We start from the raw sequence: 23,367 nt of genomic DNA, 5'->3' as shown, positions 1-23,367 counted from the left end.
TTAGCAAAAATCTCAGGACCTGCCTGAAGCTCCTTGGTTTTGGGCAGTTTGAAGGGCCGTTGGGACCCGGGACACTGACCAGTCCCTCTGGCCGTGCCGCTGCGTGGGCGAGCTGGGGCTGCCAGGGCTCCAGCACTTAGGAGATTTCACATGGAAACTTGGATTTATAGCTGGTTGTACGTCACTGAGTTCTACTAGGATCCTGATAAATAAGTACAGGACGGTCAGGATGTAGGGAAGAATTTTGCACCAAGAATTTAAGTAGAAAAAGCTTTTTGGGTCTTGTGTTAGGAGAGCTAGACTCTAGTTCTGGCTTTGCACGACCAGCAGGCTGAGGCACAGTGGGCACGTGATAGTCTCCACAGAAATAACAATAACAATAATACCAGCTTGGGCTTCTCTTGGGTCCTCCGCGTGCCAGGGCCCTCATTCAGTGTTGTAGCTCATCATCACCACAGAAGCTGTCCAAGGCAGGACTGTCCTCATATCCATTCACAGATGAGGACAACGAGGCACAAAGGTGGCTAAAAGCATCGCCCAGTGAAGGGACGGAGCCGGGTTGAACCCAGGCTGTGCCGTGTGTGGAGCTGAGTGCAGCCCGCAGACGTGAGGCCAGGAGCAGGGTCCTGGCTCACCCAGCCTTCCTGTGCTTCTGAGTGTGCCTGTCCAGCCTGGCCATCCTGGAGACGGTGTCCCTGTGGGACTGGATGGGTGTGGTTTATGTTGCCCACCAGGAAATCACATGTTCTGGTCTCTGGTACTTCGGTGTTTTTGTTTCCCTTTCCTTCCTGCCGTCACCCTGCTCGAGCTGTTCCTGCATTCAGCTCCCTCGGGGCCCCAGGACTGCCCGCAGTGAAGAGGGGCCCAGGGAGACCCGCTGGGGCAGCGGCCAGGCAGAGCCTGGCAGGGAGGTGTGGCCGGCAGAGCGAGTTGTCCCTCACTGTTCATCCATGGTTTTAGGAAGGTGCATTCGCGCTGGTTTTCAAGAGCATCCACTACCCAGGAGAAGCTGTTGCCACAAGGTAAGGCAAAATGCATTGACATTTCCAATAAGAAAGAAATCAGTAAGGTAAATTGCTTGGCCGCGGCATGGGAGCAGGGCGCCCAGCACGCTAGAGGTGCCTGCTGGGGCGTGGCCCAGGACTGCGCCCGCCGTCTCTGGCCGGTGGCACTAAGCTTCTCTTTTAAAAAGAGAAACCAGAAAGTTGATTTTTATTTGGAATGTCCAGATTTTTAGAAGTTGACAACAAATTAAAATAAAAACAAAACTATATCGGGGCAAATCCAGGTTTTGTGGGGCTTGAAGCCAGTACGATTTGGGGGACCCTCCCCTTAAGAAAAAGCATACAAAATGAACACATAACTAGGAAACAGTGAAGGTTGATTGGGATCCTGTACCAGAGAGGCTGTGGGGCCCCAGAGCTCAAGCGCCATAACCTTCAGAGCAGGGGGCGGTCCCCAGAACCAGCCCAGAGAGTCTGGCTCAGCCCACATGTGACCTTCAGAGCTGTGTGGATTTATGGAAGTCGACCAAGTGCCATCTTTTGCTTTATGTTCAGATGGATTGAGTATCCATGCAACTAATATTTGTTGAGCACTTACTGTGTGCCAAGCCCTGGGGACTTAGTGACATTGGACCTGGTCGCTGCCGTTAAGGGCTGGACAGTCATGCAGGAGGGCAGAGGAGGGTGATGCTCTGCAAGGGGGGCCCAAGGGACAGGTATCAGCCTGGAGGAGGCAGGCATCGGGCTCTAGGGACCAGCAAGAGCAAAGGCAAGGGGCCCAGGGCAGGTGTGCTGCCTCCAGGATCCCTGCTGGCCTGGGTGACGGCTGGGTAGAGGGGCACCATGGGACTCGAGGCTCTTCCAGGCTTAGTGTATGCTTGACTGCTACCTGTTGTGTGTCAGGTGCAGGGGACGGGTGAGCAAGGTGGTGGGGACACTGCCCCAGGAGCCTTGAAGGTTGGTGAGAGTAGAGAGGTGGGCAATGCCAGGCTCTAAAGGGGCTCAATGCCCTGCAGGCGGCAGGCTCTGTCCTGAAGCTCCCCGGGAGCCATGGAGGGTGTGCCCGTGGCCCTGGGAGACTGGCCCAGAGTGGTTGAGGCTGCCCCTCACACGCCATCTGGGCAGGAAATGATGGGCATTTATCGTGATTTTATTTTTTTTCTAGAACTGGAACTGATTTACCATTTGGAATTTTTTTTTTTTTTGAGACAGAGTCTCACTCTGTTGCCCAGGCTAGAGTGCCATGGCGTCAGCCTAGCTCACAGCAACCTCAAACTCCTATGTTCACGTCATCCTCCTGCCTCAGCCTCCCGAGTAGCTGGGACTATAGGCATGCACCACCATGCATTTTTTCTATATATTTTTAGTATAGAAATTTTTTAGTATAGATAATTTTTTCTATATATTTTTAGTTGGCCAATTAATTTCTTTCTATTTATAGTAGAGGCAGGGTCTCGCTCTTGCTCAGGCTGGTTTCGAACTCCTGACCTTGAGCAATCTGCCCGCCTCGGCCTCCCAGAGTGCTAGGATTACAGGCGTAAGCCACCGCGCCTGGCTCCTACCATTTGGAATTTAATTCCCTCAAATCATAGAATTATAAAATACCAGTTGGTTCCCATCAAATTTAGAAGCCCATATTAAAATCTGATATCATCATGATGTTATTATTTAAAATGAACTCAAAAGAGGGCAGCGTGAAGAAGCAATAAAGCTTTATTTTTCTAAATTGCCTATAACCGATGGCTCTCTATGTCTCGTTCTAGAGAAACCACGGAGCTCAACCTACAACAATACAATTTGAGGGAGCCATTTCCCAAGAAAATTAGATAAGCACGTGCTTTCTCACTGTCATTATTATAAAGACTATTTAAGCTAGTTCCCTGATGGGCCCAGAACCATGTCTCAGATTTGCTTAAGACATAATAAAGGATTGGCCAAAATATCCAAGTGCTCATGGCACCTTCTTGAGAGCCACAGACTTTGTCCCTCACTTGGAGAAGTCACAAGTGGGGTCCACACAGGCCAGCACTACTAGAAAACAAGGTCTGTGTTGAGTTGAGTTAACCCTTTGCACTTGGATGTCGAGTATGGATAATGTCAAGTGGATGATGAGAAAAAAGCAAGGGAGTGCAAAAGGTTAACCACCATTGGTTACATGTGGGCAGGATTCAGGCTGACTGACCAGCAGGTTGTTAGTTCAAACCAGTTGAGGTTAAAAGGTTACTTCATTGTGTTCTAATTAATGTGTTTGAAAGGGCTCTCAAATTGCCTCATTGCCTCATGCTGTGTTTTCTTCTTAGGAGTAAGTTAACATGTGGCGGGGAGGCACCCTTTAGTACCTACTGGAATTTTGCCTGCCTGATTCTTAGTAGAATTGGAGGTTCAGAGTGTGAGTTACGAGAATAAGCAGCTCATTCTATGTGTACCCGTTGTAAATTCGATTTGCATGCTGTGATTTATAAGAATGAGCAAAGAATTAGATTTTGGAGGCAAGATGTCATTAAAACCGTGGAATAATACCTAAACACATTCACCGCTAGAAGCTGTGACCTTCGAAGAAACACCCTGAAGCGAGGCGCTTCCTGGGGATCCCTGGCGAGGTGCTGGGAGCGCCTGCTCCCTGGCTGAGTCTGCCTGCCTGGCCAGCGGCGGGGATGCCCCAAGAGTCTGCCTTGCGAAAGTCGCCATCCCCTTCATGATGAAGCTCACCTTGTGGGGGTGGAAGATTCTAAACTTCATCCACGAGGTGTTGCTCAGGCAGAGACAAAACTACCCTGGAAATTGCCACAAAGTAGAGTGTACACAAAGGCCCGTTCGTTTTTTGCCCATTAAGGCAGGAGAGCCACGGGACTGGGCGAGAGGAGGGAGAAAAAGGGAGTCTTTGGGTAGATCCGGGCGCCAGCCCTCCTGCTTTAGGGCGTGCAGCTAAGGAGGGCCGGAGAGACCCACGTGCGGCGCTCAGCCGTGGCTCTCTGACTGGGTTAGTCCTGCTTGGGGTTCACCGAACCGGAGGAGTCCCCGATCCTGGGGGATGGGACGGACTACCAGGCTCTTTTGGCAGGCGGGGGTGCCATGTCAGTGAGCTGCGATTGGCGTGCTGGCCTCCGGGTCCCTGCTGTGGGCCCTGAGAGCATCTTCTGTGGCCAAGGCGTCCACCCTGTGGAACCTGGACACGGTTATCGGCCCCAGGGAAAGGGCTAGATGCAGGGCCCCACCTCAGATGGGATGTGGAAGGCAATACGTAACTTGATGCCTTCTTCTCTCTCCAGGAGAGGCAGCCCCCTGCTCATCGGAGTGCGGAGCAAGTACAAGCTCTCCACGGAACAGATCCCCGTCTTATACAGGACGTGTAAGTCTCTGAGAAGGACGTGGACTGAGCAGCTGCTGCTCAGGGGCGGCAGCTCTCCTCTGAGGCGAGGGCGCGCCGCCCTGACTGGGCCCAGCTGACACTTGGCTCCATGTTCTTAAAAAGCTTTTTATTGTGGATATTTTCAAACAGACACAAAAGCAGAGAGAGCAGCTTGCAGCTCCCTGTGTGATGGCAGCCATGCCTTGATTTGAGTGCTTCTTTGGTTGGTTTTGTTTGCATTGCTCTCACGCTGTAGTCGTGTAAATGCTCTTGCAGTGGTATTGTGCTATTTGGGGATCTTTTACATGATTCAGCTGACGCAGCCAAAGCTAAAAATTGCGCATTTCTCCCACACACATTCAGAGGGGAAATTGGTTCCTTGCTGCATGTGATGCAAACAAAATAGTCTAATGAGATTTGCAAACCACTCCTTCATTTGCTAGGCACTATTGAGAATGTCAAGAACATCTGTCAGGCAAGGGTGAAGAGGCTGGACAGCTCTACCTGCCTGCACGCAGTGGGTGACAAGGCAGTGGAATTCTTCTTTGCTTCTGATGCAAGGTAACTAAACATTCTTGCCTCTCCTGCCTGGGACCACATCATCAAAGGGTGCCCATCTAAACAGCACCCTTCATTCCTTACCCCCCACGTGAGCTGCTTCCTCGTAGCTCAGCAAGGTGCAGGGCCAAAGCAGATCCCAGCCCCCATGGTCCCTGTCCCGGAGTCCCTGTCCAGTGAGCACCCGCAGGGCTGTGGTCCGCAGCCCTGGAGGCCAAAGGCCAGATACACTGATAGGCACAATGTTTTGCAACTGCACAGAATAATTGAATTATTTGCCAACATTTTAAAATCGGAAGAATAAAAATCTGTATTTCTAGCTTCTCTGGAAAAACTACTGTGCTCTCTCAGGCAGGCCCCAGGTGACTCGGTCTGCTTTGAGTCTGCTACCTTCAAATGTGGCCGGTGTCTCTGGACCTCAGTTCTTCCCACACTCCCACTTTTGCGGGGCTCCGTCCTCCCTCTTTGTAAGAGACAGAGCCAAGATTTAGTGGGTTTGTTCAGTTTATTCTAAAGTCAATGTTCTCATCAATCCACAAAATAATCATTTTGAAATTTGAGAAATTCTGCTTCATACCCATCTTATTACAAAAATTTTACACTCACATACAGAGAGAGAAAGAGAGGAAGCACAGCCCTCCTGCCTTGAAGAAGAAAACCACATAAACATCCCTGCTGCCTCTTTCATCCAGACCTTCCTTTCTTTCCACTCTGCAGAGTTTTCCCTTTCCCATCCAGCCCCCAGGAGAGCCTCGCAGTACGGCAGGAGGACCCGGGCCAGGTCTCCCGGGAAACGGGACGGGATAATAGGCACACAGGGCCTGTTTAAGACCACAGCTGGCGTTGTGCTTGGCACTGACAGAGAAGGGCAGCATTCCCCAGCCGTGTCCCTCACAGAGCCATTTCAGTGAGAAGTCAAGATTATTTCACTGATTCTGAGACACATTTTGTCGATTTTGGCATCTTGCCATTATAAGTTGCTGAAGTTTTTATTTCTTCCAAGTGTTATCAAATAATTGTGATCTTACAACTGATAGTACCTGTTTTCAGTGAAATATGATAAATAATTTTTAAAAAAAGAATGAATGCCTGAAAGGAGATGAAATAATTATTTGGAGTCAATACTATTTATATACGCCTTTTAATTCCAGCTGAAAGGCCATTAGACCTACTAATAGCAGATGGGAATAAAGGTGTGGAAACCCCATACTCTACCCTAGCCCCTACGCTGCTACCGTGTTTCCCCGAAAATAATACCTACCCATAAAATAAGCCCTAGCAAGATTTCTAAGCATGTGCGTAATATAAACCCTACCCCGAAAATAAGCCCTAGTGATGGGCGTGGCTACGCAGCGCATCTGCACAGCCCATGCATTTGGTTGCGGAGCGGGAAAGAAGACGAGCAGCCCTTCTCATCTGCCCCGTCGTGACAGCTCCTATCCCAGAGGTGACCGGAAAGGTGTGGGCAGCCCCACCAACAAGGTCGGCTCCCCCTGTCAGGTCCCAGCCACCCTGTACGTGCTGCAAGCTGAGGCTTTGAGGGGAAAATAACACATCCCCTGAAAATAAGCCCTAGGGTGTCTTCTTGAGGAAAAATAAATAGATGACCCTATCTTATTTTGGGGGAAACACGGTAGCTGAACAGAGCCCAGACCACACCTGCCTGGTTCTCTCCTGTCTCTCCCCACCAGACCAGGCCCCAGAGGCTCTCAGAAAACATTTGGTAAACAAAAAAGGCAATACCACTCACCAAGGCTGGAAAAAAAAATGTTTAATTACATTTCTTAGAAAAAATTTCAATAAAAATGGCCTGGAATCTGTTTAGAAAAAAACGACAGAAGTTTACCATGAAAAACAATGAGATTTGAATGAAGGAGGAGATTCCACATTCCTCAGTAAAAAGCTGAATATTATTATTTTCCTTTTTATCTTTTCTTTTATAGAGACAGGGTCTCACAGTGTTGCCGAGGCTGGCCTCGAGCTCCTGGGCTCTAGCGATCCTCAGCTTCTCAAAGTGGATATTTAAAAAAATTAATGGACTTAAAATTTTAAATTAATTTAATAATTAAGAATTATTATTATTTTTTTTTGAGACAGAGTCTCACTTGTTGCCCGGGCTAGAGTGCCGTGGCATCAGCCCAGCTCACAGCAACCTCAAACTGGGCTCAAGCAATCCTCCTGCCTCAGCCTCCTGAGTAGCTGGGAATACAGGCATGTGCCACCATGCCCGGCTAAGTTTTTCTATATATTTTTAGTTGGCCGATTGATTTCTTTCTATTTTTAGTAGAGACAGGATGGGGGAGGGGGTCTCGCTCTTGCTCAGGCTGGTTTCGAACTCTTGACCTCAAGCAATCCTCCCGCTTCGGCCTCCCAGAGAGCTAGGATCACAGATGTGAGCCACCACATCCGGCCTAAAAATTATTTTTTTTTAAAAATGTTGGCCAGGCTCGGTGGCTCATGCCTGTAATCCTAGCACTCTGGGAGGCCGAGGCGGGCAGATTGCTGGAGGTCAAGAGTTCGAAACCAGACTGAGCAAGAGTGAGACCCTATCTCTACTATAAATAGAAAGAAATTAATTGGCCAACTAATATATATAGAAAAACTTAGCCAGGCATGGTGGCGCATGCCTGTAGTCCCAGCTACTCAGGAGGCTGAGGCAGGAGGATTGCTTGAGCCCAGGAGATTGAGGTTGTTGTGAGCTAGGCTGACACCACAGGACTCACTCTAGCCTGGGCAACAAAGTGAGACTCTGTCTCAAAAAAAAATGTTGATTCTCCCCTAAATTAATCAGTGAATTCAATGCTGTAATTAAAATCCTCAAGATTCTTCTGTTTGTTTAGGTTTTGGGGACTTAAAAAAGTGATTCTGTCAGGTACCGTGTGTAGAGAAGAAAGCCAACACATCCTGAAGAACAGTGACAAGGCGGTCCCGTAGATATGAACACACACTGCAGAGCTCTCAGACAGCTGTAGCCCACTGTGCCCAGGGCCACTCCTGGGCCTTCCTGGTTAATAGTCACAGCAAATCTCTGGAGGAGGGACAGCTCCCTCTCCTGTTCGCAAAGGGGGAGCCAGAGCCAGGGGTCACAGGGGTCACCCATGTTGCCTGGGGCACAGGACCAGTAAGAGACAGTCGCAGCACCCACCTCAGGTCTCACTCTCGCACCAGTGACCTTGATGACTAGATTACTAGCCATTACTATCCGTTTTGTCAATTAAGGTAATAATTATATTTAAACATACATGTACACATGCACACATCAATATAAACACACATGCATCTAGCATTTTGGGGAGGGCAATGCTATAATGTAAGCAGTGTTTATATCTTGGAGACAGGGTAGGGCCATTTTTATTATACTTCCTTCTCCTATGACTCTATTTCTCCTTTTTATACAGTAGGTGAGTATTGCTTAAAATATTTTTTCCCCGAGCATTGGCTTTCCATCCTTTCTCTTTCTTCCCTGGAATCCTACTGAATATACCTCTTGTAGAGCCATTGAGCTTAATAATTTCTCTCCTTAACTTTGTACCAGGAGTTTGTTCATTTGCCTGCAGAGACACTTGTGGGTATGGCACTTTCTAGAATGAAGTTTTTCCCAGTGGTCCTTCAAGCCCTGCCTGCATGGTTTCTACCATATCTATACACCACCTATGCTATTAATTACAGAGCTTCCTTTTTCACTTACCAACTTTTCTAACTTAAACTTATTTTTAAAAGACACTTCATACTGTGATCTCAAGGGGAAAAAAATCATCATCCCTTTCCATACATAGAAAGTTATGAAAATAGACACAACGGCCCTATGTTTCATTGGTGGTCATACTCTGCAGGTTGTTGCTTTCAGGGCCCATGTGTGCGCGCGCACACATGTGTGTGTGAGAAACTAAGTCTCTTGTCCTGAGTTTCCCACTCTTTGGATTTGGCTGAGTGCATCCCCGAGGCGTGGTTTGCCATGTTCCTCTGTCTACTATATTTCCTGTAAACTGGAGTTTACAAGTGTCTAGAGATTTGATCTCATTCAGATGTGATTGCTTTGGCAAAGCTGCACAGGTGACAGTGTCCTTCCACCAAGAGGCACATATTGTCTCATTTTTCTCTCTTTTTGTGCTAAAATCCATGAGGGGTTCTAGTGTTGCCAGCCTTATCCGTCCAGTAAAAGCTGCTCTCCGCTTTTTACCTCTTGGTTTCAACAGCCATTGATGGTCCTTGATTAGAGTTATTAATAATTAGGAGTTCATAAATCGATTACTCTAATTCTGTTGTTTCTTCATTGCTAGCTGTATTACTTCCATAAAGAGAAACTTGGCTTTGTAAGTTGTGGTTCCGAAAGACAGGTTGTTGGAAAGGCGAGACGCATGCTCCCCTCCCCTGTGTGATCCAGAGCGATGTGTCGCTTCCCAAGCATCCTCCAAAGGTGATGCTGCCGGATCCTGACTTGAAGTCACCAACTGACAGAAGACATCCATGAGATTGTTGGGGAAATATGAACATACTGAATATTTGATGACGTGAAGGAAGCACTGTTAACTTTAGATATGACAATGGCATTTAGTAGGTTAAACAATAGTCCTTATCTTTTAGAGATATAAGCTAAAGTGCTTACGGAAGAAACAATATAACATCAGGACTAGCTTCAGAATAATTCTTGGGGGAGGCTGAAGAAAGGGGATGATTCACCTGGGAATTGATGTTTTTAGTGTGGTATGTCTCTGTCCCCCCAAAACACCACCGATGTGGACCCCATGCTTGGGAAACAGCTAGCAACTACTGCCTTGTCACTGCTAAGGGCAGGGTGCTGAGGACGATGCCTGTGTTTCCTGTTCCAGCGCTGTCATAGAGCACACCAACAGGGTCATCTTCCTGGAGGACGATGACATTGCTGCAGTGGCTGAGGGGAAACTCTCAATTCACCGGATCAAGCGCTCGGCTAGTGACGACCCATCGCGAGCCATCCAGACCTTGCAGATGGAATTGCAGCAGATCATGAAAGGCAGGTGCCCTCCGAGAGGCCGTGTGCACCAGCCTTGGGGCCAGGGCCTATAGTGGAGCTCCTGACACTGCCCTGCCCTGGGTGGGGCCACAGCCCTCCTGCCCTTCATGGCCACCAGGGCGGGCTGCAGGTGGCCTATGGCTCACACAGCTGAGAGGGTGTGGGGAGGCTGGCCCAGTGCCTCCAAGGGGCTCCTGTCTGCTTGAGCTGACTGCAGCGCATCAGCTGCCTTCCTGCACTGACTCCCTGGGACACTTTCCCACCCCCAGGCATCACTGCTTCTTTGGGCTATGGAGCACTTTCTTTCCATAAGGAGAGCCCATCTCTGCACCCACTTCTATCCCCGTACAACCACTACCCCACAGGGCAGCCTGAGCAAACTGTTCAGAACATGACTTAGACCCTGTGATGCTCCCGCTGCTTAAAGCCTTCTGATGGCTTCCCACCATTCTTAGAATAAAATCCAAACCCTCTGCCACTGCCCACGATACCCTCCGTCTCACCTGAGCTAAACCCTGGCCCCACCACACTTGACCCTTTGTGCTCTGCCCCACCAGCCCTGGCCTAGCTGCCTCAGTCCCTCGCCCCCCTGGGGTCCCTGCACTCACTGTTCTTCTCACAGGCCTGGCTCCTGTCGGTCGTCTCAAGCTGCCCTGGAACATGACGCCCTCGGAGTCCTCTAATCCTGTGTCTGCCATGACCCCTCTCTGCCCCTGCTCCTCACTTGCTTTATTTGCTATTTGTACAAGTGCTATGTCGTAGGCAGCAGGCAGGGAACACTGGGTAATGTTTGGCAACGTGAGTGCATGTATCCTAGAGACCCTTGCTCACCAAGTCTGCGGACGCCACCAAAGCATCAATGCAACACCTGTGTCAGGGGCTTGAACATCCTATAGCCGGGTCATCCATTTGATACCGTCCAATCCCATTCAAATCAGAGCCTGGAAGTGCATGTGTTGCTAGGAAGATTTTGGTTTTGGTTTGTATTACAGAACGTAGGAGATTATTTATTAAAAAGAAAATTGTCTTTTTCTTTGGTCTTGCTTAATTTGTACTTCCCTAAGTGGGTGGCTTTCTAGAAGTAAAGCATTTTGCTTCTGCTCTTGCTGAGGGGAGCCTGACCTAGCAGGACCAGCCACACCGTTTGTTTACTTACGAGGCCCGAACAAGTCCCTCCCTTCCTCAAGCTTCAGGATCTAATATGTAAAGTAGAGATAGTCCTCATTCCAACCAGGACTGTCGCTGCAGTGGGTTGACTTTATAGGTGTCACTATCACTGTCCCATAACCACTTTTCCTCCTGATTAAAAGTTAAGCAGTGGAAATGTAACTAAATTGAAACTGACCAGTCTTGTTGATGTTTATTTGACAGGTAACTTCAGCGCTTTTATGCAGAAGGAGATTTTTGAACAGCCAGAATCGGTTTTCAATACCATGAGAGGTCGGGTGAATTTTGAGAGCAACACAGGTAATTCCTGTACTCAGCTGGGAGCCTCTGCCTGCACTGTGCAGCCAGCACTAACACCTTGCCGTGTGCCCGCAGTGCTCCTGGGTGGCTTGAAGGACCACTTGAAGGAGATTCGAAGATGCCGGCGGCTCATCGTGATTGGCTGTGGGACCAGCTACCATGCTGCTGTGGCTGTAAGTGCAACAAACTGGACCCCTGATGGTGAAGGGAAATTGGCTATCTAGGATGACTTGCTGGCCTTACATTCTATCATGCGTTTGGCCTTCTGAATTTGCAAAGCCCTTGCACCCAATTCCATGCGCCAGCATGAGTAGCGGCGCATGGCCCTTTCTTCTGCAAAGTGTGAGTGGCTGAAATCCCCTCATCACCATGACAGCACTAGTGAGGTCCATGTCACAGACTGTCCCTGGAGGCCCAGCTGCCCTGTGTCCCTATGGAGCCTGTGACTGACTTTAGTCCCCGTTCTTGTTGGCTTCAGACTCGGCAAGTGTTGGAGGAACTGACTGAGCTCCCTGTGATGGTTGAACTTGCTAGTGATTTTCTGGACAGGAACACACCTGTGTTCAGGGATGACGTTTGCTTTTTCATAAGTCAATCAGGTAAGGGAGAGGGCAGCCTGGCCAGGTGAGCATTAGGTCAGCTCTGGGCTCTCCCCTCTCTGTGACATACAGGATACCTCCAGCCCTCCTTCCTCCAGTTACGGCCTCTGTGCGCCTACCTTGTGCCCCGCGCTCTTTTGTGCATTTGGTCACTTAACTCTTGAAGCCATAAGTTACTGTCACTGTTGTTCAGGAAGGGCAAGGTATGTCCAAGGCCATGCTGGAATTGGGCTGGGAATCCAGATCCATTGGTTTTCCCCTGCCCCACGGCTTCTCCCTCCTCCTGCAAGTCCAAGTTCAAGACTTCAATGACTACTCACCAAAATGCTTATAAATGTTTACTGGATTTAACTTCATGGAGAAAAAAGTCTTCAAAATTCTGCTAGGTGGAGAGTCACACAGGGGACTCAGTGTGGCCTCGGTGTGCAGTGCCCACACCCCCCAGCAGGAGGAGTGAGGGAGATACTGCTCTGGTTTGGGGCCGAACTGTCGCTGAGATGGGCACCCCTCTGTGCCGTCCTAATGCTACGCTTGGATACTCGCTCCAGGGAAGTGATCCATGGCCATACACTTGCAGTGCCCTGGAGCTCTAGAAGGATTTTTGAAATGTTTTAATAATGGAGAATTCTAAACTTTTATAAAAGTAGAGATATTCGTGTAACGAATTGCCCAGCCTCAGCAGTTATCAACATAGCCAATAATTGCCGTCCACACTCACACTGACCCTTTCTGTGTGCTGGGTTATTTTGAAGCCAATCCCAGACCCAGACATCAGGTTATTTCATCCACAAATATGTCAGGATGTATGATTAAAATGATAAAAAGAAAAAACATAACCACAATGTCATTACCACAAGTGAAAAATTGAAAGTAATGCTCTAATATCTATTGGGGCTTTTAATACTGCTTCCATGTTGGATTTTTTAATACCATTTCCATTTTGATGACCAGCTAAGAAAAACAAACACAGATATACCCAGTGTCGGGCTGGCTGTCTGGTTACCCGGGCACTGCCACATTTGCCTTTAGGTTTTTTATCCCATCAGAGCTTAAAAACATTTTATAAATTGGTGGAAGCCATTAACAAAAGAACAGAGGTGGATCTAATGTAAAAATAATGCAGTGGCAGCTCCCGAGTCTCTATAGGCACAGAAGGGTTCAGCCCTGTGATGAGATTGGGAACAAAAACTATCAAAACTTGTGGGGGGAGGCTGCTGAATACAGAGCCCCCTTGCCCCCATCCTCCGCCTGTCCCCAACGGCTGGTGCTGAGGAAATGCCACGGGACACTCCAGTGCCATGAACTAAGCAGGCTGAAGAGGAGAAAGAAGAGAGTTGGGCTATGTGGCAGCACAGGGCAGTGCCAGCCTCCCCTGCAGAAAAGCCAGGACAGGCATGGCCAGGAGCAGAGACCTTGCAGACAGAACAGCCTCCAGCAACTCATGTGAATTCAAACGGTTTTGATTTTATGGTCTGGCTCATATTACATTTAGTCTGAGTTCTTTAAACATTTGGGGGCATTCATGCTTTTTAAATGTCAAATCTGTCATATCTCTGCACATGCTGAATAAGGCAGCTTAGAATGGCGGAGGATCCTCAGGAGCCAGGCCCACCTGCTGCCCATGTGGCTTTGATAGAGGCACTGATTTCCTCCTGTCTCTGAGCCCCTCATCCTCCAAAGGAAAGTGGGGAGTGGGGACAGTGACCCCCACAGGATTGTTGTGATATTTAAATGAAAGAGAGGATGAGAAAGTGCTTGTCACATAAATAATAACATCTTCAATCTAACAATCAAAGAAAAAATTGTTGAGTGTGCATTTTACTTTCTGAACACCCCACCCTGCCTATGCCTTGGGCACTGATGTAAGAGCCTGGGTGAAGGAGTGGGGTGGGGTGGGGCAGGTTCAGGCTGGAGGGCGCGCTGAAAGGGCTCTGTGTGGCAGGGGAGACTGCAGACACACTCTTGGCTCTGCGATACTGCAAGGACCGCCGCGCCCTGACTGTGGGCGTCACTAACACTGTGGGCAGCTCCATCTCCCGGGAGACCGACTGCGGTGTTCATATCAACGCGGGGCCGGAGATCGGCGTGGCCAGCACCAAGGTAGAAAGAACAGCATGCTCTCCTTCGGGAAGAGCCTGGGCGGATGGGCCAGAGGCCCAGGGTGCCTGGGTATCCGCCCCCTCTGGTGTGGATGTGGTCGGCAGTCGTGGCCGGGTACACCTGTGATGCTGCCTTTCTTTCCTTGTTTTAGGGATTTCCGTCTCTTCCTTCATAGTCTCATTTTGTTCCTACATTGTCTTCCCATCCTTTCCATGTTGGCCTTTAGCTCTTTGAGCCTCTTTGAGATGCTTGTTTCAAAGCTCTGGCCACCTCCGCTTTTGCCTACAGGCTTATACCAGTCAGTTCATCTCTCTGGTAATGTTTGGTTTGATGATGTCTGAAGATAGAATTTCACTACAAAACAGGAGGCAAGAGATCATCCGCGGCCTGAGATCTTTACCTGGTATGTTCCATAGCTCCATTTCCCATAGCTTCAAATCCAGTGGACTGTTTCAGGCCACTCTCTTCCTTGACTCTCCTATACTCGATGCTGTTAATTAATCCCTCCTCCTAAAACTTCCTGGTCACCACTGAACCCTTCCAGCAGCGCCCACTGGGCCAAGGTTAAAATCCACACTCCTCACCAGGCCCTGGATCCCTGTATGCTGAGTCCACTGCCTCTGCCTCCTCTGCTTCCTCCCACTCCCTGGGCTGGCTGCTACCTCGACCTTCGGATCCTCAGTGGTGCCAAGTGCTTGTCCCGGCACAGGGCCTTTGCTCTGGCTCTCTCCTCTGCTGATACCCTTTTCCTCCAGCTTTTTGTATAGCTGACAGCTTCTCATCTCCCAAGCTTCAGCTCCAGTATCATCTAAGAGTCCCCAACTAAGAGTCCCCCACCTGGGGAGGGGGGACTAAGAGTCCCCAACCCTGTGCCCCAGCACTTGCTTAAACATTAGCCCATTTGTTTTCTTTATAACATACTTCGTGATCTGAAGTCACCTGTTTACCGGCTGGTCTCCACCTTGGTCAATACCAAGGCCTACGGTCTGAAATCTGGCCAAGACAACGTGTTGAAAGTTGATTGACAAGAAAAGCACTATTACTTCAAGCTAGGTCATAACCATGCAAAACAGGACTCTATTCTGATGTCTAAGCCAGCCGTTCTCAAGATGTGGTCCACAGGGCCTGGGGGTCTACCAGGCCCTTTCAGTCAAAACCATTTACGTAGTAACACATTTATAATGATTGCGACTTTTTTCTGCTTGTGGAGGCTGCATCTGGTGCCTTAGCACACTTGAGGCCTAGTAGTCCTGTGCTCCTCACCACACACAGCTTCACCGAAGGGCGTCCTCGATGAGGTGGCGCGGGTGTCGGTCTGCACACTGCAGTCCTTCTAACGCTCTGCGATGAAATGGGAAGCATGCACAGGGCACTCCTGCTCACCCTGAAGAAGGATGGTTGTTTCAAAGAAAAGCACCCCTGTGATTGTTTGAATAGCAAGCTTATTTGGGTATTTGGCAGACATTTTCTAAAAATTAAGTTATCTTGACATATCAGTAAAAACAACTGATAGTATTTGTTGCCAGTGATAAACTACAAGCTTTCAAATGAAACTTAGAAATTTGTAAAACTTGTATCTGCCACCATGAGCTTGATTACGTCCCAACATTCAAAGACTTCTCTGATGAGATCTTGGTGACTTAGAAAATGTGATTTTAAACAAATATTTTATGATGGAATGTATCTATTTTAAGAAGATTTGCATAACTTTGTGGCCAATGCATGATGTTACAAAATTATGCATGTGTAAATGATCCATTTAAAAGTACAAAATAGACTAGTAAATTTTAATGTAACAAAGTAGAAAATGACTGATATGATTTCAGATTACACATTGGCAACTACCCTCTTAAGAAACTATTGTTTCTCAAGTTAGGTGTACTGTAATATCAAAGAACAATATTCACAATTCTATGAGGCTGGATTTTAATCCTATACTTCAACTAAAAGAACATGTCACAACAGATTGAATGCAGAAACAGATATGAGAATCAACTATTTTTTATTAAAAAGTCAGACATTAAAAAGATTTGCAAAAATGTAAAACAATACTACTCTTCTCACTATTTTTTTAAATAGTAATGTAATAGTTATATTATTATTTCTAAATGAATTGATAATAAAATTTCTCAGTGTTATTTATAATCTGGCAAATATTGATATATATATATATAATCACAAAAACAAAGGCTCTTAGGGCTTCACAATAATTTTTAAGAATATAGAGGAGTCTGAGACCAACAAGTTTGAGAACTGCCAGTCCTCCCACGCTGGCTCTGTCTACAAATGCAGCACTTGGCCGAGAAAGGGAGCGCTGATGTGGGGTGTCAGCTCTGAGTCTTGCCAGCTGGTGGCTTTGCTCCTCTGAGCCTCAGTTGCCTTGCCTGCAAAATGGAGCTAGAGATAATACTTCCTTACGTGCCTTCGTGGTGCTTGAGAAAGTATTCACACATCTGTGAATCACCATAATTTTTCTTCATGAATATTGTTTTAACATCGGAATGATTGGCTCTCTCCCTCTGCTCTGTGCACGGCTTAGAGCTGATCAAGGAGGTGTTGTCTCTGGACGAGCAGATCCATGACCTGGCCCTGGAGCTCTACACACAGAGGTCGCTTCTGGTGATGGGCCGGGGCTACAACTACGCCACGTGCCTGGAAGGAGCCCTGGTGAGCCCCCCTACCCAGCCCCCACCTCCCCGGGCCCACCATGCAAACCCTTGGGCAACATGAAGGCAGGCACAGTGGGAACGAGGGCTCCTTGGCCACCCCGTAAGCCTAACCAAGTTTCTAGCCCTGGGGACAGAGAAATGGGTGAGGCAGGTGGCTCCCAGTCTACTGGAGAGAAAGGGGAGAGCATCCTTGGGTGAGCTCCTCAAGGTGTCTGGCCAGTGCCAGGCTGCTTGGAGCAGCTCACACATGCTTCAAGAACATCTCTGAGAGGCTGCCAATTACTGCATATATTTCACCCAGCAGGAAACTAAGCCTCCAGGTGAAGTATGTCGCTCAAGTTACAGAGAGGAACAGAATGGAACCCAGATCCATGTGGCCTTTGTTCTGTCCACTACCACAAGTGTGGGAGAATCTTGGCAGACCAGAAATGCAGGGTGGAAGTCTCTTCAGAATTTCCTTGAGGAGTTTGAGATCCTGCAGGAATGAGCTTTGAAGGCCCAGCAGTTCTTAAAAATTGGTGATGGGCTGTTTGCCCCTGCTGCAAGAAAGATCCAGGCCTGCTAAGAGAAAGCTGATGGAGCAGGGGCAAGGTGCCAGGGCCACAAGGCTGCTAAGAGGATGGGCACATAGCAATGCAGGGTCACTGTCAGCTCACAGTTTATGTGTCAAACACTCTGCCCAGGGAGCAGGAAGACAGTGTTCCAGGCAAGGTAGCATCGAGCAGCAGACCAGGGTATTACCCATTGCCCAGCTTTGCTCCATCCTCTCCCCATGGAAGTATCTGTTCCCTCCCCACCAACCCCATTTGAAAGATGATACCAGTTGCTAGTGGTTCACAAGAAACACCCAGAGCTTATTTCAAGCTATCTCAGTCAAGAGTGCAAGCCTGGCCTCAGTGAGCTCCAGCACCCACACCCAGTCCATGGAGACTCTGAGGAAGGCAGGGCTGGCACCCTCCTCCGCAGGGATGAGGAGAAGCAAGGCCTGGGCAGTGCACTGTCAGCCCCTAGACAGGTCAGCCACTTGGATGGGGAGGCCAGCTGCAGTGGCTGAGTGTGCTGGCAAAAGACGCATATTCAACAGTGCCTCCAACTGAGTCTGTAGGAGAAGAAAGAAGCATTTAGGCTACTGCTGGCATGAGTTGGTGGCTCCTCTGTGGTCACCTGGAGACCAGCGCCCCAGTGGTCTGCAGCCTTCAACATGGAGCCACACTCCTTACAGCATTTCCCTGACCAAATAAATAGTCTTAGGGGAGTTGAGAGATGTTTTCTTCGACACTCACACCATTTCAATGGTGTAGACTGAATAGAAATAGATCTGCCTAAACATAGGGAAAAATTCAGTTAATACCCCAGTGTGTGCAACTTTGCTCCATAGGTCAGTTTGAGCAACCCTTTAGAAGTTATTAGTGATCTGAAATTAGGGGAACGCTTAGTCACATAACTGAGTGAAGGCATGTCTAAGCAGAATACAATGCCATCATGACACATGCTAGTGGTAGAGGCCCTGTGCTGTGCTGGCTGCAGAGGTGAAGAGGGCCATATAGGCTCACTCCGACTTGGCCATCCAGAGGGGTGGCCGATCTGGGGACACAGGCTGTGTGCTGGGGTTTGTGCATGCCCAGGGCAGCAGCCAGACCGCTGCCCTAGCCCTTGCCAGGCATCTCAGTGCTGTCAACCACGCTGTGGCATGCATGGTCTGCCTTGCCACCCTCAGCTCTCTGCCTTCCAGGGTCACACCTCCCCTGCTGCCCTTCATTCTCTCTGGCTGATCAGCTCCAGCCCCCTGTCTGCCTAGTGTACTTCTCATCCCACTTCCTGTTTCTCCAGAAAATTAAAGAGATCACCTACATGCACTCAGAAGGCATCCTCGCTGGGGAGCTGAAGCATGGGCCTCTGGCACTGATCGACAAGCAGATGCCTGTCATCATGGTCATCATGAAGGACCCTTGCTTTGCCAAATGCCAGAACGCCTTGCAGCAGGTCACGGCCCGCCAGGTGAGGGCCCTTTGCTGGGCTAGGGCCACCTCCCTCCCATTCTCCTGGCCTCCCTTGTGAGTAGTGCACACCTTTGGGAAGGAACTGGTCGGCCTGCAGCCCATGGCCACAGTGACTCAGCCTGCTGGCCTGGAGGCAGAGGAGGGTCTCCTGCCTGAGGGCATGGGCAGCGCATCCCCACTGCATGGAGTCAGCTTGGTTCCCACAGGGTCAGGTTCAGCCCTCCACAAGACTGCCCTCACTTCTTACCAGCCAGCTACAAATTCCAGAGTTCCAGCTCTCCCCTCAGGCTCAGTCATTCTCTAGAATGACTCAGAACTCAGAAAATGCTATACTTACTACTACAGTTTTATTATAAAAGATGCAAATCATGACCAGCCTCAAAGGAAAGACTGACAGTGTGAGGGCCCCAGATGTGAGGCGCCTGTGTCCTCAGGAAGTGCCACTTCCCAGCACATCAGTGTGCATTACCAGAAGGCTCGCCTGAGCTGCTGGCTTCAGTGTCCAGAGTTGTTATTAGGGTCTTGTTAAGTAGGGATGACTGATTAGATCACTGGCCATGTGACTGAAGTCAGTCTCTAGCCCCTCCTCCACCCTGGGAGGTTGGGAGGTCAGGCTGACAGCAGGTGGCTCAGAGCCCCAACCCTCTAACCATGTGGTTGGTCTCTCTGGCACAGTTAGCCCCAATCCCAAAGCCATGATGAGTCACCTGATTAAGGTGAAGTCCAGGGCCCCCCCCACCATGAATAACAAAGGACGCTTCTATCATCTGGAAAAGCCAAGGTTTAGAGGCTCCCTCCCAGGAACCAGGGACAAAGCCCAGCCAAATTTTTGTACAATGCCAGCTGCCCTGAAGGAGAGGGCAGGACCCCCAGATCCATCCGGCGTCTCATGCAGTTACAGGGAGGTGAAATCAACAAGGGCTCCATCTAGCTGCTGCCACACCTGGCTCAGCACAGTGGGCAGAGAGATGGCATAAAGCACAATCGCATCATTTTCCTGCTTGAAACCCTCCCGTGGCTTCCCATCAAACACAGCGACCACCAACCCTGTAATACCTGACCCCTTCCTCCCGTCTCTCTGAGTTCCGGGATCTCCAACTTTCTTCCTTGTTTCCCACACGCCCAACTCATTCCTGCCTCTAAGCACTGGCTGCTCCTCTGCCTGGAGTGCTCTTCCCACAGATCTGCAGAGGTTGCCCTCACCACTCAGGTCTCAATCCAAATGTCTCCTTTTTTGAGAGGCCGTCCCAGACCTCTCCCATGTCTCCCAGTCACATTACCTTGTTGCCTTTGTGGCATTTCTCTGAAATTCATCTGTATTTATTGGTTTGCTTGTTTAGGTTGTTTTTTTTTTTTTTTTTTTTTGAGACAGAGTCTCACTTTGTTGCCCAGGCTAGAGTGAGTGCCATGGCGTCAGCCTAGCTCACAGCAACCTCAAACTCCTGGGCTCGAGTGATCCTTCTGCCTCAGCCTCCCGGGTAGCTGGGACTACAGGCATGCGCCACCATGCCCGGCTAATTTTTTTATATATATATCAGTTGGCCAATTAATTCCTTTCTATTTATAGTAGAGACGGGGTCTCGCTCTTGCTCAGGCTGGCTTCGAACTCCTGACCTTAAGCAATCCGCCCGCCTCGGCCTCCCAAGAGCTAGGATTACAGGCGTGAGCCACAGCGCCCGGCCTGTTTAGGTTTTTGTTCCCATCGCTAGATGATGAGCCCCATTAGAGTCAGGAGCATGCATGTCCCTGCTGCCTTTCCGAAGGCCCACGGAAGCCACCCAGCAAATGGGTGGTGGATGACACAGCAGGATGGCAATCCCCTTAGCAGGGGAAGAAACACAACCCAAAAGCACCAAATGCTGTGTCCCCTACTAATCACCTCACCGGTAATTCCAGCAAAAGCAAAAGATGACTGTTGCCATAGAAGTGATGTTGGTTCCAGACGCTCTGCCACGTCTGGGGGATTGCTGTTGTCTGAGACGGCCTACTCTATAGTCATGTCTGTCTGCTCCAGGGTCGCCCAATCATACTGTGCTCCCAGGACGACACGGAGAGTCCCAAGTCTGCATACAGAGCAATCCCGTTGCCCCGCACTGTGGACTGCCTCCAGGGTGTCCTGAGCGTGATCCCCCTGCAGCTTCTCTCCTTCCACCTGGCCGCTCTCCGGGGATGTGATGTACGTGTAAGAATGGCACCTAGCACGGCAAAGGGGACACAGCCCCACTGTTCCTTCGTGTTCTCCGGCATACTTATTTGGAGTAAATGGTCATAAGAGAAATAATTTCATTTAAAGAAACTTTCTTTTTAAAGCAGCTTATACACCCCCCGAAAACAAGCTTGAAACTGCAAAATATATAAAGAAAAACTGTGTCATTAAACCATAACCTCATTACCCAGAAGCAATTAGCAAATTTAATATTTTATTCCAGTTTTTTTCCTGTGCATGTATTTTTTAACATTTTCAATATTATATCAAGGATTAAATTTTGCATCTACCTTTTAATATATTGCAGGTATTGTCTTACATCTTTATGCTGTTGTTATAGGAAATATCTAATCATTGCATGATATTCATCAGTCTTATGACATGACTTCCTTAACAATTAGTCTGTTATTTAAACTGCTCCTTATTTTTTTGTCTTCACAAATAACACAGCAGTGAACATCTTTGTACATATAACTTTGTCCCACATTTAAAATTTGTCCTGAGTCTAGCAAATGATTTAACATTTTGGATTCCTAACATATATTGCCAAATTATATTTTAGAGAAGAACCAATTTATGATCTCACCAGCAAGTGTCTAAGAACACACAATTTGTTGTGCAAAGAAATAGAAGTTTTATTACAATTTTATTTTGAGAAGCTTTTAAAAATACATGACAATATAAAGAATAATATAATAAACACCTGAATGTGTACATACCATCCAGAATGAACATTTGCTAACATTTTGTTGTATTTGTTTCATCTCTTTTTAACATATTAAGACATTACAGATAAAGTTGAAGCCCACTTTCTAAACCATTCCCAATCACATTTCCTTCCCACCCCCTACCCTAAACTAACAAGTCACATGGGATTTGTGTGTATCTTTCTAAGAAAAGTAAATTTTTAACAGTACAAATTGAGCTACTTGTTTAAAAGCAGGGATCATCACTCTGCATTGAGTAAGGAAAAAAAATAAATAAATAAATAAATAAATAAATAAAAGCAGGGATCATATTCTTTTAATGGTGTTAACACAGCATGATATATATCAGGTGCACATAAATGTTTATTGAATGAATCAAACATTATACAGTTAAATGAAGCTTCTGGAATAAGGACTCTGCTTCTAAGGTGCAGGTCTCTGGGTAGCCCATGGTTGGAGGTGACCAGGGACATCTGTCTCCTTGTTTTCAAGCACTCTGATGACAGTCTTTAAGATAGAGCAGGTTGCTGAGTTCTGTGGGGTCCTAAGCATGCACTCTCTTTCATTTCAGGTTGACTTCCCCAGAAATCTAGCCAAGTCTGTAACCGTGGAATGAGAAAGAGACCATGATAGACCATCACCACCTTCAGCCTGATTCCAGACCTATCCCAACAGCAGGGATACCACGTGGGAAGAGAAAGTGAGCATCCCACGTGTTTTGTGTGTTCTCCATAGAGCTTGACAGCTTCGACGTGCCTTATACCCAAGTGCTTTTGCTTACAGCAAATATTGCTTCTCTGTGTCCTGAAGTTGCCAGAGGAGAAGGGAATCATTGTTTACACATGGGGATCAGAGCGAACTTTTCCACTACTGTGCAATAGAGATGCAGCTCTCTTTAGAGTAACTGTGAACCTTTTTAAACCAACACTAGTTAGTTTTAAAAGACAAAGTATTTATAATGATGGTTGTATAGCTTTAAGTTATTTTTCTATGTGGCTTTCTGTAGCTGTGGTAATGCCCAGACTACACATTCCAGCTACCCAGTGTGCCATCTCCACGCTCGTTCCTGGCAGGCGGCATTCATCTCAGATTTGAGCACAAGGCATTGACCCTCTGGACTCCTGCTCCTTTCCTCCTCTTAGGCTGCTCCTGAATCCCATTCCCTGACATCAGGAAGCCCCTCCACCCATCTGCCCATGCCGCCTGTAAGTCCAGTTCAAATCTCAGCTTCCTTCAACATTTTCTCATCTATAGCCCAGATCCCCAACTCTCCAACTTCTGTTTAATATGATCATGGTTCTTGCTAAGCCCAGAAAGCATTTTGATTCCTGATTCCTGCCCGTAGTAAGACAGCTTGAAATGTCCCATGCAAGAGAGTCAAGTGGGCTACCTTGCTCTCTATTTAAAAGCATGCATAATCAAAGTACTATGCAATTTTAAGACAATAAAGAACGTACAATTTTTTTCTCATGTGTTTGGATTTTGTTAACCTCATTCTTTACGTGTACTTTGCATTTTGAGGACTCAACAGGAGCTCAGTAGTGTCTGGGGGAGCAGTGCTCTTTGTTAGTAACCACTGGCATCACCTGTGACCCACATGCTTCTAGTACAAAAATGAGGGCTATTCTACAGGATACAACAAAATGCAGATCTGAGACTTGGCTGAGGGTCCACAGAACCTGGAGGCAACTGGGCCACTTGATGCTGCTTAAGAT

The 23,367-nt window shown here is 48.1% G+C and overlaps 1 protein-coding gene across 5 annotated transcripts in view; it reads left to right on the top strand.

The window, feature by feature from the left end:
• Positions 1-23,122, top strand: part of GFPT2 (glutamine--fructose-6-phosphate transaminase 2) — a 37,501-nt gene extending 14,379 nt beyond the window's left edge. For 3 of the 5 annotated variants that reach the window (XM_012754597.2, XM_012754599.3, XM_075993735.1), the window contains 13 exons: positions 961-1,022; positions 4,274-4,353; positions 4,797-4,914; positions 9,741-9,904; positions 11,276-11,371; positions 11,447-11,544; positions 11,850-11,970; positions 13,913-14,070; positions 14,359-14,473; positions 16,610-16,737; positions 18,570-18,737; positions 20,754-20,915; positions 22,224-23,122. In XM_012754597.2, the coding sequence (XP_012610051.2) occupies positions 961-1,022; positions 4,274-4,353; positions 4,797-4,914; positions 9,741-9,904; positions 11,276-11,371; positions 11,447-11,544; positions 11,850-11,970; positions 13,913-14,070; positions 14,359-14,473; positions 16,610-16,737; positions 18,570-18,737; positions 20,754-20,915; positions 22,224-22,268 (1,515 nt within the window). In that variant the 3' untranslated portion in view covers positions 22,269-23,122. The remainder of the gene's footprint in view (positions 1-960; positions 1,023-4,273; positions 4,354-4,796; positions 4,915-9,740; positions 9,905-11,275; positions 11,372-11,446; positions 11,545-11,849; positions 11,971-13,912; positions 14,071-14,358; positions 14,474-16,609; positions 16,738-18,569; positions 18,738-20,753; positions 20,916-22,223) is intronic. The other 2 variants (XR_001151587.2, XM_075993734.1) reach the window with 2 other exon arrangements.
• Positions 23,123-23,367: the final 245 nt, after the last annotated feature.

The sequence above is a fragment of the Microcebus murinus genome, chromosome 17, assembly GCF_040939455.1.
Source record: "Microcebus murinus isolate Inina chromosome 17, M.murinus_Inina_mat1.0, whole genome shotgun sequence".
NCBI classification, from domain to species: Eukaryota; Metazoa; Chordata; class Mammalia; order Primates; family Cheirogaleidae; genus Microcebus; species Microcebus murinus.
The sequence above is the reverse complement of the archived record's forward strand: the minus strand, read 5'-3'. Positions and strand labels throughout refer to the sequence as shown.